This window comes from Psittacula echo (assembly GCF_963264785.1).
Source record: "Psittacula echo genome assembly, chromosome: 1".
Taxonomy (NCBI): Eukaryota; Metazoa; Chordata; class Aves; order Psittaciformes; family Psittacidae; genus Psittacula; species Psittacula echo.
In genome coordinates this window covers 123,641,469-123,658,242 of record NC_137735.1, presented here as the reverse complement: position 1 = coordinate 123,658,242, position 16,774 = coordinate 123,641,469, and the positions used below count along the sequence as shown (strand labels likewise).

Genomic DNA, 16,774 nt, shown 5'->3' with positions numbered 1-16,774 from the left:
TGCCTTTCTGAGTAGTCTTAGGATACTTATTCCATTTTCTCACAGCATTTAACTAAGGGACCAGCAGCCAAAATTACCTTCTATCCCTGTTTCATATCTGCTGTGTTGACTAGTATTTCCCTGATTTGCAAGAGAAAATATCAGGGCTCGATTCCAACCTGGAAGCTAGTTTGCAGAGTTCAGATGATTTCTAAGGATTTGGCATCATATGCATGTATGCTATTTTACCTATTTTGAATAGGATTTGCTTAACCAGGAGCACCTGCCTTCTCTTCCCCTATGCATTAGGTGGAAGAGGAGACCTAAGCATGATGCTTGGCCCAGGTCCAGTGTTGCAGTTGCCTTCAGCAATGCAATGCTGGATTGTAGTTTTAGGAGAAGCAGGGTTTCCTGCAGGCTGTGCAGTCAGGGTTGGTCTCCTCTGTAGTCTGCATGTTCTCTTCCCTGCCAATGCCCTGCAGCTGGGCTCTGCAGGAGACTGCTGTGGCTCCTCTAAGGAGTGCAAGCTGTGACCACAGTGGAGGAGACGGGTGGAAAGGGTCTTTGGGGGAGACTTTCAAAAGCAGAGGCTTTAAAAATCCCCCTTTCTGTCCCTCTGACGAGTAGATCCTTCCTTGTCCTAAATGCTGTAGAGTTAAACTTGTACTGTCTGATTTGTTAATGTGCATTTGCTGTTTTATGGCAGGCACATATTTCTTATACCTCTCTGTGGATCTGTAAGCATAAGAAAATAACTGATTTAAGCAAAACAGGCTTATTTTCCTAACTAACAGGTCTCGCCTGGAGACAATTATCTGGTTGAATAGAGGGCAGCAGGTAAATATTTGTTTATATGTTTGGAAGAGTGGCTAGACTGAAGTCTAGTCGTGCAACTGTGCTGCAGTTCACATCTGTAATAGTGAGGCCAGCGGCTGGGAAACAGGAACCCATGCAAAGCTTTAATGGGCCCTGCAAATCCAGTGCTAATTAGAAGGAAAACCCAAAGTCATTAGGAACTTGATGCACCTGGTTTATGAGCTGTAGAAGTTTTCTTTCATTTGTCACAGTACTTTGGAAAATAAATTTAGTCAGTCACAGTGGAAAGGATGCTTTATTGAGGCTGACACATCCATCATTCTAGCCTGTCTGGAAAGTCTGAAAGCAGTCTGTAGGCTGACATTTCATGAATTTGCTAGTGGATGGAGTCCTAGGCATAGAAGGAAGAGATTCTAGCAGGCATCTCCAGACAGGTGCTTCATGTATTTATTGCTATTAAAAAAAAAAAGAAAAAAAAAGAAGGGTGCAGTCTGTCTGTGGACTAGTTTACCAACAATTTAGCAACATCACTCAGATTAAGTTATCTGATCTATCCAGTTACTTTGAAATTGTGTTGTTTGAGGTAGAAAAGCTACAATATGCTATGACAATGCATCCTATTCACTCTGTTTTTCCAGTTCACTGTCTGTGTTGATTATACTGTGTATCATTTTACCTTTTACAACATAAACACACTAAGATTTTATTTGACATGCCATTTTTCTCACAACCTTCTTAGTTTAGTCAATGCAGATAACCATCTAACCATTTCTAGATTCCTTCATTTTAAATATGCTAAAAAAACACAAGTGGAAGATCTCATTAAAAGAAGGGCTATTACACCAGGCACAAATATAGCAATTTCAGCAAAATAAGCTATGTCACATTTGTATCATAAGTCCAGACGTTATTAAGAAAGATAGCTGCAAGTGAAATATAATTAAATATATTAATATTTAATTTCATATACTACTAATGACTAGATGGATAAAATATATAAACTGTAATTATTATAATATTTTCATAATTCACTATAATTCCCACAGACATTATGGTTGTATAAAAAAGCACTTTGTCAGCATTTTTGTGAAGATATATGTCACAGAATTGAATGCTGCTTTTATATATTGAATGATTCTTTTTTGCCCTCTTAAGACTGAAGTATTCTCTTCTATATTTGCCATGTGCACATGTGCCATTTGTAATTGCCAGGCACAGAGGTAATGTTGAACCCTTTATTGGGGTTTAATTTGATAAAGTAACAATAATCACACATCCCATTCAAGTGGGATTGTCTCTCGGTTTGTGCCTTCCACTTGCCCCTCTACAGGACTGATGTGCCAGTATGGGAAGACCTTTCTGCCCCTTAAGGAGCTTCTCCCATCTGCTCTATACTCCAGCTATTTGCTTCAGTAGACCAGCAGAAATTGCTTAACACTCCTCTGGTAGACTTAATACCACCAGGTGTTTCTTATAAGTGCTTTCAGTGTATGAAGTCAGGACTAGAGCACTGTGGTTTCAGCTGCTACTTAGAATTGCTGGAAGATGCAGAACTGTAAGAGACAAAAGCAATCTGTGACTACCAAGGGTCCTGCTTACTCAGTTCTCCATCATTTCCTTAATAATGTAAGGAATTTGATGCTGTGATTGCACCTGCTTTAACCACCTGTCTATATCCTAAGGCTATGTGGATCCCAAAGCATGCACCTGTTTATGTAGCTGAAATTGCTTGGCAGGAAGCCTTACCTTGGCTGTACATTTGACGTATCCCCTATGCAAATGTCTAAAAGAATAGAGGCATAAATTTGCTGTTTAGGAATGACACATTGTTGGGTGTGAAAAGGAGCATGCAGTTTTTAGCCCTGTAGCTCAGCATATGTTCTGTTGCAGAAATACTGTTTGGATGCCTTACTAGACAAAGGCGCATTTTCCTATTGAATTTAGCAGTGAGTCTAAGCACAAGGTCAGGGCTTTTCCTAATGAAGAATTAATTTCCTGGGTAATGTATCACATACATGACCTGTGCTGCTTTAACAGTAATGGAAACTATGAAAGGATGCTTCTTCCATATATCTCTACTGTCAGGAGGATCACCTTTCTTTAGTAGGAATTTTTTTGAGTCCTCATTGGAACTGGTATAGCAAACTTGTTCCTAATTGCCACTCTTTGAACTCAGGTTGCTGGAGAAACTAGCAGCTGTATATTTGTGCTTAGTACTTTTTGTGAATGAAAAATGGCACAAAGCTGAGGTGCACCCTGTGTGAATTAAACTAGACTTCAGTGAAATTTGCTCTCACTGTCCGTTCCTAAATTAATTGTAAAAAATGAGGCAAGTTATAACAATATCCATTATTTCATAATCTGTTCATTACATCTATCATAAAAATCTGCATGTTTGTTTTTTTTTTTTTTTTTTTTTTTTTTTTTTTTTGCCAGTTAGTTTGTGTTTTCTGTCCACATTCAATTTGCATTCATTAACTCATAGTTTGCTGGTAAGTGTGTTCTTTCTATACATGTTTGAAGTAATTCTTTAATTCAATTTCTCTGTTTCTTCTCATACAGTCTCACAGCCAGATATGCATCTCAGTCTAATCACAGTGGAATTGCAACCAGTCAAAAAAAGACTTCTAGGTCAGTTAAATATCTCTAATTTATTGCTTGTTAGTGATACTCAAGCAAGTATATGCCCACTGATCTTTTATCCTTTGGACATAAGCAGACGTTAAACAGTGTTTATTTATGTTATGTGTGCAAGCTTTGCAGCTATGAGCTTTGCCACGGGAAAGCCTTGTACGGACTGGAAGGAGCTGATTTGTACTGTATATTAGCAAAATTTCTGGTTTTTATGTATCCTGCATCTTTGTATCCTGCATGTAAAGTATTGGATGTGAAGGGTTAGTTGGTGATTTTAGTGCTCTGTACTCTCTGGATCAAACCCTTACTTTAGTCATGAGTAAAAAGAAGTTTGGGAGTCCATCCCAATTCCCACTAGATATTCTGCAAATCCACCTGAAAGGTTGAATTCATAGAGCCAAGTTGATGCAGAAACAAAATAGAGCAAAAAAAAAGAACCTCTTCCAAGACTTCTGCTCTGTCAAGAGTAGCCTGCACACAGTCCCTACTAACAGGCTGCTTTGTTTTGGCAATGAATTTGACAGAGCTGTGTGTTGGAGCTGACCTATTTCATATTTCATCAGTCCTTTTAGTTTATCATTTCCGTGAGCACTAAAATCTACAAGGCAGATTGCGGAGGAAAGAAACTGAAGTCTAAAGCTTACTCTTGTTTCTAACTTTTTCTTTCCTTTTTTTTCTGGTCTTTTTTTTTTTTTTTTTTTTTTTCTAGTGGGGGGTGATAATGCCTTCATTAATTACACCTTTGCTGTACAGTTCATTGGTGAGAACAATGAATTCTAAACTGCATAATCTCCAATAAAGATTGCATTTTGCATTATCGCGCACTAACACAATTTAAGTTGCTGGTGATAGCTTGGAATGAGCTATACCACGGTCCAGTTGCTTTGCACCTGCATTTATAGGTCTACAGTTTTCCTTATTGCTGATACTCCTGTCTTGTCCACATTCACCGTGTTGGGGTTAACAGTCTTATTGTCTAATACTTTAAATCTGTGGCAGTGTTTCCGAAGCCTGTTCAGAGGTATGTGACTTGTCCCTTATTTGTTATTCTCCTCTTTGCATTTCCTTAGCTGCTTAACATGATTCTGCAAAAGCAATTTAAAACCTGAATTCAATTAAAAAAGACAGCAAATGAGGTAAACTGGAAAGCGTATAGAGCAAATGACCTCATGTATAATGTGCTTACTGTGGCAAGTTCTTGAATTCTGGCATGCAGAATATATGCAGAACTATTTTATATTTTAACAGAACAGATGAGTTTCCAGTGTTGCACATGCCTTGTCATTGCTTTTTTCATTACCTTTGACAAATTATATCAGGGCTCTTACTGCCTTTCAAATTAGGGTAATGAGAAGGAGCAAATGGATTTTTAAGTTTGTTTTAGTGCATTCTTCAGGGAACAGAAGATCACTCGAATTCATGGGTCATGGTAAAGGTTAGCATGCTTGCAGCTGCAGAGCAGAGACAGTCTGCTCTGGGCTCAGCAAAGAGACTAGCAGGGCAGGCTGGCAGCCAGAATGAGCCATAAAAATAACTAGTGGATTAGTTCTCTAAGGTTTAAATTGGTAAAGGAAGAGAACATGGAGCTGTTTACATATGTTAGTTAATGAAAATAAAATTATTTGAACATTGTTGTTATACCAATACATTAAACAAACAAAAGGTTGGAAGGAATCTAACATTTTTTAATTCTTTGTAATGTGGGGGGTTTTTTTCTCCCTTCTGATGTTGCTCTTTCATAATACAGTGAAACTAACGGAATTTGATATCTCGGGTGTAATTTGTATTGCCACTATTAAAATCACCATATTATTCCAATAAGCGAGAAACAGAAGAGAGATCTTCTCCTATGGCAAAAGACTCTTGCTGATTTAAGCATTTCATTTTGTCTATCAAATAACAAAACTGGAAAGGAGTGGGGGTGCCCACGAAGATGCTGCAGAATGTTTGAAGTAAACATATTAAAGAATCTCACATCAAAGAATAGATTCAGACAGAAAAAAGATGCAGGTGTACACACACCAGGGACAACAGTCTCCCTTTTTTACTTAGCATAGCCACACAGTAAAGTTCAGATGGTGGCAGCAAATACTAACAAATGAACTGTACGGTCCACATTACATACTTCTATCTAAAAGGTATCCATGCATCTGTAACATCTAGCTAAAATATGTCTTTTCAATACTTTTCATTTAAAATAATAAGCCAATAGTCCTCTGAAAAATAACAGAAGATAACTGAAAAGGCAGCTTTTATGCTAAACACAGCAGTGAAACATTTACTAGAGTAAGGCATACAAAATACTTCTCCACTGTGTATTGTTGTGCTTTCTAATCAATTTCTGTAACATTTCCTCTTCAAAAGTGATAGATTTAAATAAAAGTTGATATTTCACTCTCATGGTTTGTGAGGGAGAATCTGTTTTAGCAATGTTAATGGCAAATGCAAAGCATCTTCTTACATGTCTTGTGACTCTAAAAAGCATCTTTTTCCCTTTTGTGTGTGTAAGGATAAGCTTTTCATTTGTGGAGTCTAACTAATTTAATACTCCTGTTTGTTGTTGCTTACCTGAAATCACTGTTTTCAGTTGTTGGTTTTAAATTCTGGTCTGTTATTTGCGTACTGCCTCCTCTATATGTTGCACTACATAAAATGAACTGATTTCTGATTATGCCATTCCAGGCTTCCAGGACCCTCAAGGGTGCCAGCTGCTGGCAGCAGTACCAAAGTCCAGGGAGCTTCTAATTTAAATCGGAGAAGCCAGAGCTTTAACAGCATTGACAAAAACAAGCCTCCACAATATGCAAATGGAAACGAAAAAGGTGAGTGATTAAAAATTAAAAAGTTTACTTTACAACACATACAAGAGGAACAAAAAGAAATATCGCCAAAAGAACCCATTCACAAGGGTTGAAGGCTTGGTAAGAAGACCTATGGAGATAGAGCTCTGTATTAGGACTTGAGATTGAGTTGGGATTAAAGTTCAGAACTGAAAACTTTCAAAATGTTATATTTTATCTCTCTTTGATGGAAATATCATTGGGTGATTTTTCTGAAGCAAAAATGAACACATATTGGATGCCTATATTCTTGGTCCATATTCAAGTCTACTCATAGCCAAAGGAAGAGCAACATAGTTTTCAGGGGACTTTGCATCTTAGTCGCTGATGGATAAGAACCAGAATATTACATTGTCATCAGAACATTTAATGCTTCTGTTCCTTCAGAGCCTTACCTAGTGCATATATGTCTGAATAGAGGATTGGAAATTAAAACAAATTTAATGAAATTTTGCAGTGATTTGAATTCAGTGTTCATGTTTTATTGCCTCCTTTAAATATGATCTTCCATTATGGAAACAAACTGAGTTCTCTGGATCCTTCTGTTTCTCCCACCCTGACACTGCTTTCCTGGAAAACGTGCCTCTTCAGGCTTTGTCTCAGAAAAAATAACTTGCAAATTCAGCTTTCTGAGTTGTGTAACTAATCCAGCCCCTATCCCCTTTCTTTCTCCTTTTGTGTAATGAACAGCATTTTATTCATATCTCTGGGTTAGAATACAGTTGAAAATGATACAATATACATAGTACCCGTTTGCATCCTTGAGGTCTGTGGGAGGAACAAGTATGCAGTGAATGTTCTTCACCCAAGCAACAGGCAGCTATCCAGACTTTTTTTACAAGATTCTGATGAACACGCTTTGCCCCTAGCTGTATCTGAAGATATAAAACCGTGCTTTCAATAGTTATTTCTTTATTTTCTACTATCAGGGTCGAATGTTTTAGATAGTTCTGTAGTGGGATTTATTTTATTAAGAATTTGTTAGTGGCAAGACATCCAGGCTAAAACTAGAAAGAGATCAGAGTGAAAACTGAGCAGACACTGTATAGTTCACAAGTACGATAGTGAAGTTACGAAGTAGGAGATGTGGCAGCTTGAGTGAAGGTATGTACAGCAGTTTAGGTTTTAGAATATTGACATAAGTTTGGTACTGAAATATGTGAGAGCGAAATGATTCAAGGTGAGACATGCTTGTAGATATTAATATTCTTAATTTGTTACTTGGAAATTGTCTTTTGGCTGCTAAGTTTTGCATCGCATTGCACATTTATGTGGCTTTTTGCATGATAGATTTCTTTATTTTCCCATTTCTTTACAGCAGAGAATGAGAATCTTGAAGAGAATTTTAGTGAAGTCATCATTTGCAAAAGGATAAGGGGTGGCTTGCCATGTGTGTAATCATTCAGTTCATTTTACAAGATACAGAAAATGCAATGTAGCATAACTACAGAATACTATATTTGATATGTCTCTTCTTTCTTTTCTTTGAAACAGCAGAATGGATGGAAGAACATTGATTTTACATAATAACGTAAAGTGAATACTAGTTCATTTTAGAGTATAAAGCAGAAGTTAATTAGAGAAAATGACTGCTGGGTGTGCAAGGATAGCAAAGTAATATTTTTTGTATAATACCCTAAAAGAACACATGAGATCCTGTAGCTGGATTCCTCATGCTACTTCTTTGCCTAAAGAGCAAAACAACTGAACCATAATATATTTTAAATTATATAAATTTTAACTTTCATTATTATAGTGGCTAATGTTTGCATATTACAATGAAATTTCAGCCTTTTGATACTTCTTTTTTTGTATTTGAGGATGTTCTGTGACCTGAGTTTTTTTGAAGAACTTGTTTGGAAACAAACTTTAACCCTCACAATAGCAATAGTAGTGAACATCTCTTTAAAAAGAAGTGTCACTATACATTGAAAAACTGTTTTTCTTCTTACAGTTGGCACACATAGTAAACCTTATATTTCAAATTTTGCTTCTGATGCTGATGCTTGGAGCATGCAATTTCTGAGATATATATCATATAATAAATTACTTGTAATCTGCATTAGTGCTGCATAAACAGCAACAAAATTGGAGAAAGAGTTAACTTGTGCTAGGTAAATAGTCATTAGAGGTTGGGACCTCCAGACCTCTTCAAGGGTAGACCTCTTTTGGTACATTTTGCTCTACTACACCTTCCTATATGGGCTATAATGAAACCTCAGAAAAGATGTATAGCATAAGGGTTTTTCTTAATCCTATTATATGTAATACTTGAAATTCATTCCTGCATGACATGATTTCCAACTCAGTCACAGTGGGGAATGAATATGTAGACACAGAGTTAAAGGAGGCTTGAAGGTGATCAAAAATAAGATGTGATATGGGCCTTCTATTTAGTATGTCATTATTTAGTATGTCGTTAGTGTTATTTCCTTTGGATGATGCTTAAGGAGTAGTTCCCACACTAAGAAACTAGCTCCCCTGAGCAAATGCAGTTTTTCTCTTTGAGTACAGCCCAGTTTTCACAGACAGATCCAACCCATTGCTGTGACACAGGTAACTCTGTGTAGCTGTGGTTAAATCAGGAACAGAAAATGCACCAAAGTGATAAACATGCCATTAACTGAAACTCATGCGTGGAGCTTTAGTGAGCTGAACTTTTTTTTCTTTTTTTTTTTTTTTCTGGACTTTGCAGCTTACGGCTGGGTTTCAAAGAACACATCTGTTTTCTAGGTCACGTCACATCTATCTGCTTCTTACTTAACAAAGATGAAAATAAAACTATGAAAATGGAACTATTTGAATGAAGTGATTTTATTGCTAGCAAAGTAGTTATCCAAAGAAGTTTTGAGTCCAGCAAATAATGTTCTAATTCAAATAAAATTTTAAAACCAAACTAACATGTTTACATGTTAGAACCTAGAAACACTGTATCTGAACTCTGATGAGGGTCTCCATATCATGGGGTTTTTAATATAATTTGATAATAAATTGTGCTTGTGTATTGTCTAAATTTGGTTTCAACAGTGTTTGGTTATTTTGCCCATACAAATGCTGAGAAACAATGTCCTGGAACAACATTGTCTGATGATGCAATTAATTGCTCATCTGTGGCCAGTATGTGTGCCTATGGTTAGTTTGTCTACATTCTAGTTCCAGTATTTTGCCAGTTGTCCCTGGTGGTGTTCTCTTCTTGTGCTGTTGGGGGGTAGCTTCGTTCTCATGGGCAGCAGGAAAGGGACTGTTGAACAAGCTGAATTATTTTAATCTCACCAGATAGACCTCCCATTCCTCCAAATATCTTTACAGCAATCCCCTGGAGCTCTTTCGTTTTGTACTAACCTTCTTTATTTTGATTGACTAAAACTGGATATTCTAATCTGGGCATGTGCCTGTTACAGAATATTTCAATTATCAGTGCCTACTATGCTGCAACAGGGGAGCTATTATCACAGAGGTCCCGTCTTCTCCAACAGCTCAGAACATAGCAAAGGTCACAGACAAGAAGACAGAGGAAGTCGACTATATATTGGGCCCAAGATTAACCCCTCATGTGTCCTTTATTTGTTCAACAGCCTATGAACAATAGGCTTGAAAATGTCCATTCTGTTGTCCTGGTCTTGCTGGGTTCTGGAAGCAACTTTTGGTTTTCCACTGAACACCTGGGACTGTTGCTGCTCTGCTTTCCCCACACAGGTTGGGCTGAGCTCTGAAGCTCTGAGCTCTCAAACAGAATGCAAAGTTATTTGCACCACAAGCTGGTTATGCATTTCAGCAACAAGGGGATTAGGCCCTAAACAGAAGACTGTCTGCTTGTAAAATTTAGTTTGTAGAAATATGAAATCCTTGTCATAGGTTGGGTTCACTCAGTGTCAAAATCACCACAAGGTGGGGACAGATTTCACGTAATGAAAAGCTAAAGCCAAGTCCAACTGAATGTGCAGAAAGCAGTGAATGATGTGCAGCTTCAAGTAATGCATTTGGGCTGGGGAGAGATAAATCTTTGCATTCTACTTCTTTAAACACACAGACAGTGTCTGTTTCTTGAAAGTGTGCAATCCAGTGTGCAATTCCTTGTGGAAACATTAAGGATATACTTTAAATTGAAGATTAAAAGCAAGTTCTAGTTCTCTGTAATTTTTTGATGCTGTTCATGATTTGTGACATAGCAATCAAGTAAGTACCAGTGGTTCAAGGAACCTGTGGGGTTTTTTGCTATGTATGTAGCAGAAGAAGCTGTTGATGAACAGGAAATACTCTTCTTTTGACAATTATTCCCCCAGTGAGTTTAATAGATAGCAGGAAATATGGCAAGGATACGTTCTTCTTTTTAATCAGAACACTTTATTTTTTTTCCTTTTTGTAGTAGAACTAATAGCGTGAGGCCATACAAATGTAACAGAGTTAATACAACGATGTAGTGGCATTCTGCCGCTCACAGACTGTTACATGTACTCTGCATTAGCTTTGCATATTACGGTGAATTGTTATTCTGCAAAACTATTTGGATAGCTAAAGACCCCAATTCTCCTGTGTAATTAAGGCAAGCTTAATGCAAGGCAAGATGTGTGCAAGAAGGTCCTTGTGCACACCCAGTCCTAGGCTATCAGCCATGAGGCTGATCCCTGGTATAAATTAAGGAAGCTTGAGGGCTGCGGTAATTTCCAACAGATGTTCTTGGCCCCAAGCTCTCTTCCAGGATCTGAGGCTCACCAGAAAATGGCAAGGGCCCAGCCACGACTCCTGCCTTGGTCACAAGGGAGGGATCAACTCTGCAGCTGCCCACCGAACCTGCTCCGTGTGCATGGTACTACCTGGAGCCTGGGGAACAAGCCGTATTCTCACCTGTCCTCAAAAATTCTCTGAGGCAACCCTTATCAGTTAATGCTTTCTTGCCTAGTAACTGGGTGTAGCAAAGCAGCCTGCAAACCCTCTGTGGAGGTGGACTGAGCTCGTTGTACATCAGGCTGAGGGGCACATGAAAAATTCTGTGCAGATGGAATTATACAGCATCTATTGAAGGTGGAGGCGATTGGCCAGCTTGGGTCCAGTTGTTGACAGTGTTAAGCAAGTAAAAGCTGTTATATTTCTGTTGTATTACTTGTGTTCCATTTATTTTAATATTTTTTAAACTAGAATGTAACACTATTTAAAGAAGTAAATTTTGCTGTTTGCATTCTCTCTTTGTTAAAGAAAAAAGAGCTCCCCTTTCAGGATGCTCAAAATTCTCCATTTCCTATGTATTTTAATGGCCTTCAGACTTCCAGGTGGGTAGTCTAATCCATACTAGGGCCTTAGGGCTAAGACTGCAAAACTGAAAATGACCCCTAACTTCAAACTCTGTGCTGAAGGGACAAATGTCTTCAGTGTCTTCATCTACTGTATCATTCAGACAGGGAGGCCCCAAGGCGTGACTTTGGCTTCATGTGCGTATGCAACATATCAGGCACTTTTTTTCCCCATTGGATGAACTATATTTGCATTGCATGTTTCATAGGCTTTCTTGTAGTACTGAATTTGATGCACTAAAAGCAAATTTATGCCTAATTCACTGGCAGTCCCTAGATTGAATGGCAAGATAGATAAAGGAAAATATCTCATCTGGTGAAATAGCTATGTACCATATATTTGATTGCCATTACCACTTAATTTCTCTGGTGCTCCAGAGTAATGGTGTTTAGATACTCAGGTATGTCTTGGAAATCTGAGCTTTATACAGAAGAGCTTAACCCTTTCATGCAGTTAACATAGTTTAATTATTGCAGAAGGAGGCTTGTTTTCATTCTGAAAGATCCACTGAGGTTCCAGGTTGGTGTAAATGTACTGTAGATAACAGAGCCACATAAATGAGCTTTCTGTACCTACCTGAGCTTCACGCCCAAAACAAGTATTGTTGCTGTATCCATCTAGGTGACATATCGCTGTAACTTTCAATTACTGACACTGGTGATATTACTGATATATTTTTTCCCACCTGTGAAAGTGCACTGAGATAAGTTCCTCAAGTCAGCTGCTAAATGTTGTTAACAGTTCTTAAAACAAACAAAAAAAGAGCATAGGATGGTATGGTGACCTGATATTTTCTGCTTTTATGAATATTGATTGTATCCATTTAATTTCAGTATTACTCAGCCCTCCTCCTCCCCCCAAAAAAAACCCCATTAGCTTTCTAGTACATTATTTAATCACTAAACAATAAAGCTGTCTTTCTCTAGTTTTTTTCTTCCAATATTGTAGCATTCCTTTTTACTTCAATGTCGCAGTGTTTTATTATTAACCAGTGGTTGGAATAATTTCTTTATGAAAGATAACACTTTTAAATTGGAAGGTTTAATTTGCTTAATGAAATGGTTACAAGTAAGGTGCTTCCAAGGCTTTCTTGAGCTCATAGAAGTATTGAACAACAATGTGATAGTGGGAGGAAAAAATAAATTTTGATTAGCAATCTTCATGCTCCATGCACATGTAAATTATATTTATTATGAATCACATATAACTGTGTTTTAAGTACCAGAGCAGTATGGTATCACCTAAGCATGAGATGGGAGAATAACTATACTGTTATGGTTCTTTCTTTTTTTTAAGCAGATTCACCAAAAGGCCCTCACCCATCTACAGGCATGAATGGAAATGTGCAGCATCCCACCAGCACCGGGCAGCAGCAGGTCTCTGCCATACCCTCTCCAAGTGCCAGCAAGCCTTGGCGCAGCAAATCCATGAATGTCAAACACAGCGCAACCTCTACTATGCTGTCCGTGAAGCAGCCTAGTCCCGCAACCTCCCCTACACCATCTTCAGACAGGCTCAAGCCACCCCCTTCTGAAGGCGTGAAGCCCCCTTCATCTGGACAAAAATCTATGCTGGAAAAATTCAAGCTGGTTAATGCTAGGACTGCTCTGAGACCTCCTTTGTCACTGAGCTCAGGACCCAGTGACAGTGGGAGGGAGGATGATACCTTTTCAGAGTGTGGTGAAATGGATGTCTTAAGCGGTGGGGTGAACAGTGGTGGCTCCACAAGTAGCAGTCCTAAAGTATCACCGAAGTTAACCCCTCCGAAAGCTGGAAGCAAAAATCTCAGCAATAAAAAGTCTTTGCTACAGCCAAAGGACAAAGAGGAAAAGAACAGGGACAAAAACAAAGTTTGCACTGAGAAAACGGTCAAGGAAGAGAAGGACCAAGTCACTGAAACACCTACAAAGAAGAGCTCCAAGATTGCAAGCTTAATTCCAAAAGGAAGTAAGGCAACAGCAGCCAAGAAGGAAAGCTTAATACCATCTTCTAGTGGGATCCCGAAACCTGGATCAAAGGTGCCAACAGCAAAGCAGAGCACTTCATCCATATGCACAGGAAGTAAGGAGATTGAAAAACTGAGGACTACAAAAGGAAACCAGTCCCAATCAACACCAAAATCTCAACTCAGTGAGAAGGCTTCTCCTTCCTCTGGTCTTGCTTCTTCTGAAGGGAAAGAGCCAAGTGCAGCTCTCACCCCGGGGTCCTCTGCAGCTCTGTCAGCCTCGGTGGCTGCAAGCAGTGGCCAAGGCACGGGAAATGGTGTTGTCCAGCTTCCTCAGCAACAGCAATACAGTCACCCCAACACTGCCACAGTAGCTCCTTTCATTTATAGGTAAGGTTATGAAAGGAAATCGGGTTTGTGTTACCATTTAGGAAAGAGAGCTAGAACAGCTCAAGATCAGAGCATCCCGACACGTAGGAAGTCAAGGAAGAGGGCCAAGAGACCTGCATGGCTAAATAAGGAACTGCTGGGTATGCTCAAGTGGAAGAGGAGAGTTTACAGGTCATGGAAGGAGGGGCTGGCCACTTGGGAGGAATATAAAGCTGCTGCTAGATGATGTAGGAAGGCAGCTAGGATGGCTAAGGCCTCCTGAGAATTAAATCTGGCAAGAGGGGTCAAGGACTGCAGAAAGAGCTTTTTCAAATACATGGCAGATAAAACTAACACCAGAGGCAAGGTTGGCCCACTGGTGAATGGGGTGGGTGCCCTGGTGACAGAAGATACAGAGATGGCAGAGTTATTGAATGCCTTCTTTGTCTCTGTCTACTCTGCTGGAGGCAGTCCTGAAGAGCCCTGTAACCCTGAGACCTCAGATGAAGTCAGGTCAATGGAGCAGTTTGCCTTAGTCGATGAGGAATGGGTTAGGGACCAGTTGAGCAATCTGGACGTCCATAAATCCATGGGTCCAGATGGGATGCACCCGCGGGTGCTGAGGGAACCGGCGGAAGTCATTGCTAGACCACTCTCCATCATCTTTACCAAGTCTTGGGAAACGGGAGAGGTGCCTGAGGACTGGAGGAAAGCAAATGTCACTCCAGGCTTCAAAAAGGGCAAGAAGGAGGACCCGAGTAACTATAGACCGGTCAGCCTCACCTCCATCCCTGGGAAAGTGATGGAACACCTTATCCTTGATGCCATCTTCAGGCATATCAAGGATAAGAGGGTTATGAGGGGCAGTCAACATGGCTTTACCAAGGGGAAGTCATGCTTGACCAACCTCATAGCCTTTTATGAGGAAATAACACGATGGATGGATGATGGCAGAGCAGTGGATGTGGTCTACCTTGACTTCAGCAAAGCATTTGACACAGTCTCCCACAGCATCCTCATAGCTAAATTGAGGAAGTGTGGTCTGGATGATCAGGTAGTGAGGTGGACTGCAAACTGGCTGAAGGACAGAAGCCAGAGAGTTGTAGTCTATGGGGCGGAGTCTAGTTGGAGGCCTGTATCTAGTGGAGTGCCTCAAGGGTCAGTATTGGGACCAGTATTGTTTAATATATTCATCAACGATTTAGGTGAGGGAATTGAGTGTACTATCAGCAAGTTTGCTGATGACACTAAGCTGGGAGGAGTGGCTGACACGCCAGAAGGCTGTGCTGCCATCCAGTGAGACCTGGACAGGCTGGAGAGTTGGGCAGGGAATAACTTGATGAAATATAACAAGGGAAAGTGTAGAGTCCTGCATCTGGGCAGGAACAACCCCAGGTTCCAATATAGGTTGGGGAACGACCTGTTAGAGAGTAGTGTAGGGGAGAGGGACCTGGGGGTCCTAGTGGACGGCAGGATGACCATGAGCCAACACTGTGCCCTTGTGGCCAAGAAGGCCAATGGCATCCTGGGGTGTATTAGAAGGGGGGCGGTCAGTAGGTCAAGAGAGGTCCTCCTCCCCCTCTACTCTGCGCTGGTGAGACCGCATCTGGAATATTGTGTCCAGTTCTGGGCCCCTCAGTTCAAGAAGGACAGGGACCTGCTGGAGAGAGTCCAGCGCAGGGCAACTAAGATGATTAAGGGAGTGGAGCATCTCCCTTACGAGGAAAGGCTGAGGGAGCTGGGTCTCTATAGTTTGGAGAAGAGGAGACTGCAGGGGGACCTTATTAGTGTATATAAATATATAAAGGGGGAGTGTCACGAGGATGGAGCCAGGCTCTTCTCAGTGGCAAACAATGATAGGACAAGGGGTAATGGGTACAAACTGGAACACAAGAGGTTCCACTTAAACTTGAGAAGAAACTTCTTCTCAGTGAGGGTGACGGAACACTGGAACAGGCTGCCCAGGGTGTTGTGGAGTCTCCTTCTCTGGAGACATTCAAAACCCGCCTGGACACATTCCTGTGTAACCTCATCTAGGTGTTCCTGCTCTGGCAGGGGGATTGGACTAGATGATCTTTTGAGGTCCCTTCCAATCTCTAGCATACTGTGATACTGTGAACAGGGAGGGTAATGGCAGATCACACTGTTATGGTTCTCATCTCCCACTTTCTGTCATAGCACTATGCACATATTTTCCTAATATTATTTTTTAATTAATGTTACTGTATGAACAATTTCTTCCAAGAACTCTGAGTCTCTACCTCATACAAAAGCAATCCACTGCAAATATTTGCCATTTAAAATTCAGGATGTTTTGATTAGAAATACAAATCACATGATGCCTTGCCTGCGTTGCTTTTGAAAGGTCATGGCTGAGTCAGGATTCTAGTGTGAATATTCTTGTTTGCAGTATAAGAACCTCAACATTTATTTGCTGATATTTAATAATATTTGCTTGAAATACACTGTTCTCTTAAAAAAATCCTAAACCAAACTGCTGATTTTTTCAGAGTATGTAACAGTACTAGTAGGATTTTAAAGGAAAAGCCATACACAAACTTTTGCAAGTTCAAAATTTTGGGCAGAGAAAAAAAGTTGCTTTTTGCAAGTCCTTTTCTTGTTTAGTTTTATGTGTGAACTAGGTATAAATTAACTCCATAGAGACAGTTAAATTTTACAGGTGCTACAACCTCTTCTGATGGACAGGGCTCTGCAATAGATGAATGAACAATCAAATGTATCAACCTTTGGCTGAATTTATTTTGCTATATGGTGGAGCAACTGAAGAGAACCTGGAGATTTCATTGTTGTACAGCTCAGAAGACAGAGGAAGTGTAGCAAGACTGGCAGACTGGTTTGAGTAATGATTTCAGATGTCAGCTGTTGGAAGGCTTTAGCGATA

The 16,774-nt window shown here is 39.8% G+C and overlaps 1 protein-coding gene across 2 annotated transcripts in view; it reads left to right on the top strand.

Annotated features, from left to right (window-relative positions):
• NAV3 (neuron navigator 3) overlaps positions 1-16,774 on the top strand; it is a gene marked incomplete at its 5' end in the record, with an annotated part of 269,996 nt that overhangs the window by 122,258 nt on the left and 130,964 nt on the right. For both annotated transcript variants that reach the window (XM_080621573.1, XM_080621572.1), the window contains 3 exons: positions 3,358-3,426; positions 6,112-6,251; positions 12,858-13,893. In XM_080621573.1, the coding sequence (XP_080477699.1) occupies positions 3,358-3,426; positions 6,112-6,251; positions 12,858-13,893 (1,245 nt within the window). The remainder of the gene's footprint in view (positions 1-3,357; positions 3,427-6,111; positions 6,252-12,857; positions 13,894-16,774) is intronic.